At 37.8% G+C, this 1,973-nt stretch overlaps 1 protein-coding gene across 2 annotated transcripts in view; it reads left to right on the top strand.

The window, feature by feature from the left end:
• The window catches only part of LOC140931080 (uncharacterized), a 26,201-nt gene continuing 24,228 nt past the window's right edge, over nt 1-1,973 (top strand). For both annotated transcript variants that reach the window (XM_073380822.1, XM_073380821.1), the window contains exon 1: nt 1-189. In XM_073380822.1, coding sequence (XP_073236923.1) covers nt 29-189 — 161 coding nt within the window. In that variant the 5' untranslated portion in view covers nt 1-28. The remainder of the gene's footprint in view (nt 190-1,973) is intronic.

The raw sequence follows: 1,973 nt of genomic DNA, 5'->3' as shown, positions 1-1,973 counted from the left end.
TGAAGTCACGAGTAGAGTTCCGGGAGAAATGGCAAGTGCAAGGAGTTCTCTTGCAGTGAGCATCTTTACGATGGTTATAGCAGGTTGCATATCAGCGGAAACCTGTGAAAGAGTCGACACGTGTTCTTGCAAGTTTAAGAACGGATCGATCGTCAATTTGAAGCCGGCAGATGGAGGAGATTTGCCAAAGTTAGTGAGATGAAAGTTATATGATTTTGCCTTCAAAAAACGATTAGTGGGTCATATCTTATACAAAATAACGGTGATTTAGTTTTTCAAACCCGCACCATTTTCTTAAAATGAGGAAGTTCGTGGCTTGTCACGTGACCAAAATGTGATTTTTAAAACAATGAATTACCTCTTTCCGAACATAAATTTTGCACTTAAACTTCAAGGAAATTGTTGAAAAGATGATGTGGTAACATATACAGCACATCTGAGTGTAACTATCAAACGTTTAACAAGATACAAGCAAAAAGTAGTTTGGCCACCATGTTGTAGGGCAAGAGTATTCCCTCCAACATGGCGGCCAATACAAATCATACTACTTTGTTGAAATATCAAAGTGCCATACAATATCTCCCTTAAATGCGTTTCCTCTCAAATTTCCAGTGTAAGATGATTTTTATGCACTCTGTCAATTTTTGTCATCAACAGGATTCCAAGTCATTGTTTAAAGGAAGCATTGGTCATGTGACCTCTTAGTGCAAATGGCCTATTAATTAGCACTAGCTGTAGCTGTCATATAATATTTTAATGTAGTTGTTTCCTACAATAGCCTGCACTTAGGCATTAACCGTTTATTTTGGTTGGGATACTATCTCAATTATTGTAAAGAATGAAATATACAACTGAAATCAAATCGTAAACGCTATGTTTCAATGAGCTCATGCTAAAACTGAGTGAATTAAAGTGGCAGGAATTCCCCCAGGTGGGGGGCGGAGGGTACTCCCTTCTTTGGCCTTTACGATTATGTGCTGCTGGACAGGGTATGGTTTTTGAGACCTCTCTGTCCTAAACAGGGTATTAATTAGTGTTGCTTGCGTAAGCAGCGAGAATCATAATCTGCAACGCGTTTTTCATCTTATTTAGGACACAAAAGGGGGTCATTGTGCCAAGTGTTCCTTGCAGAGACTATGGAAACTGGGACTAAGAATCGTTGCATGATCAAAGCCACGCAGGTTTTGTGAAGAAAGCTTAGCAAAGATTTAATTTGGAGCTTTTCCAAAATGACCACGAATTTTATCACTTGAAAGTGTTGATTACTTTGGAACAAGTGAACGCTACTCAGTGGTAGAAAAAAAATAAGAATCTTAATTAGCAAAACTGCGATTTTAGGGTGTTGTACACTTTGACTGTATGCGAATGGATCTTGTGATGAGCGTGCTGTTTATTTTTGGTTATGCTTGAAATGACATGCCATGTAAATCACTTTTTTGATCTCTGGCAATGATGTAATTTCTCACGCATATACCTGCAACCACAGACGTATTTCCGGTCGTCACTAACGTAGATACTAAATCAATTCAGAAACAAAGAAAAAGTATCGACATCGATAAAGTAGGAAGTAAAAAACCTTTAGCGAGTAAATCCTGTTTCCTCCTCATTTCTCAATCTAATCTCCAAGCAAGCAAGACTGAATGCTGATGTAAGAGCAATCTTGTTTCCCATGAGTTTGTCCTAAGCTGGGTATATATTTTTTGCGAGTCTGTCTTATTTATAAACAGGGTATTGCCTGTACGCTTGATTTCATTTGGTTGATGAAATTTTTTTGTACTTTCAAGCAAACAAAAGTAATTAATATAATGTGTATTTGTTCTGTTGCAATTGCCAATGAATTGCTTTAAAAAAGACAGCACACATTTTGTTCTTTACTTGGTTTGATGAATTGGTCATAGTGAAGCTTGAACATCCCCTCTTCCTGGTGGTGGGAAAGGTGACCCCTAGCTTTGATTTCTTATGATACATTGTTG

Source organism: Porites lutea, chromosome 3, assembly GCF_958299795.1.
Source record: "Porites lutea chromosome 3, jaPorLute2.1, whole genome shotgun sequence".
Lineage (NCBI taxonomy): Eukaryota > Metazoa > Cnidaria > Anthozoa > Scleractinia > Poritidae > Porites > Porites lutea.
This window is presented reverse-complemented; position numbering and strand designations above follow the sequence as displayed.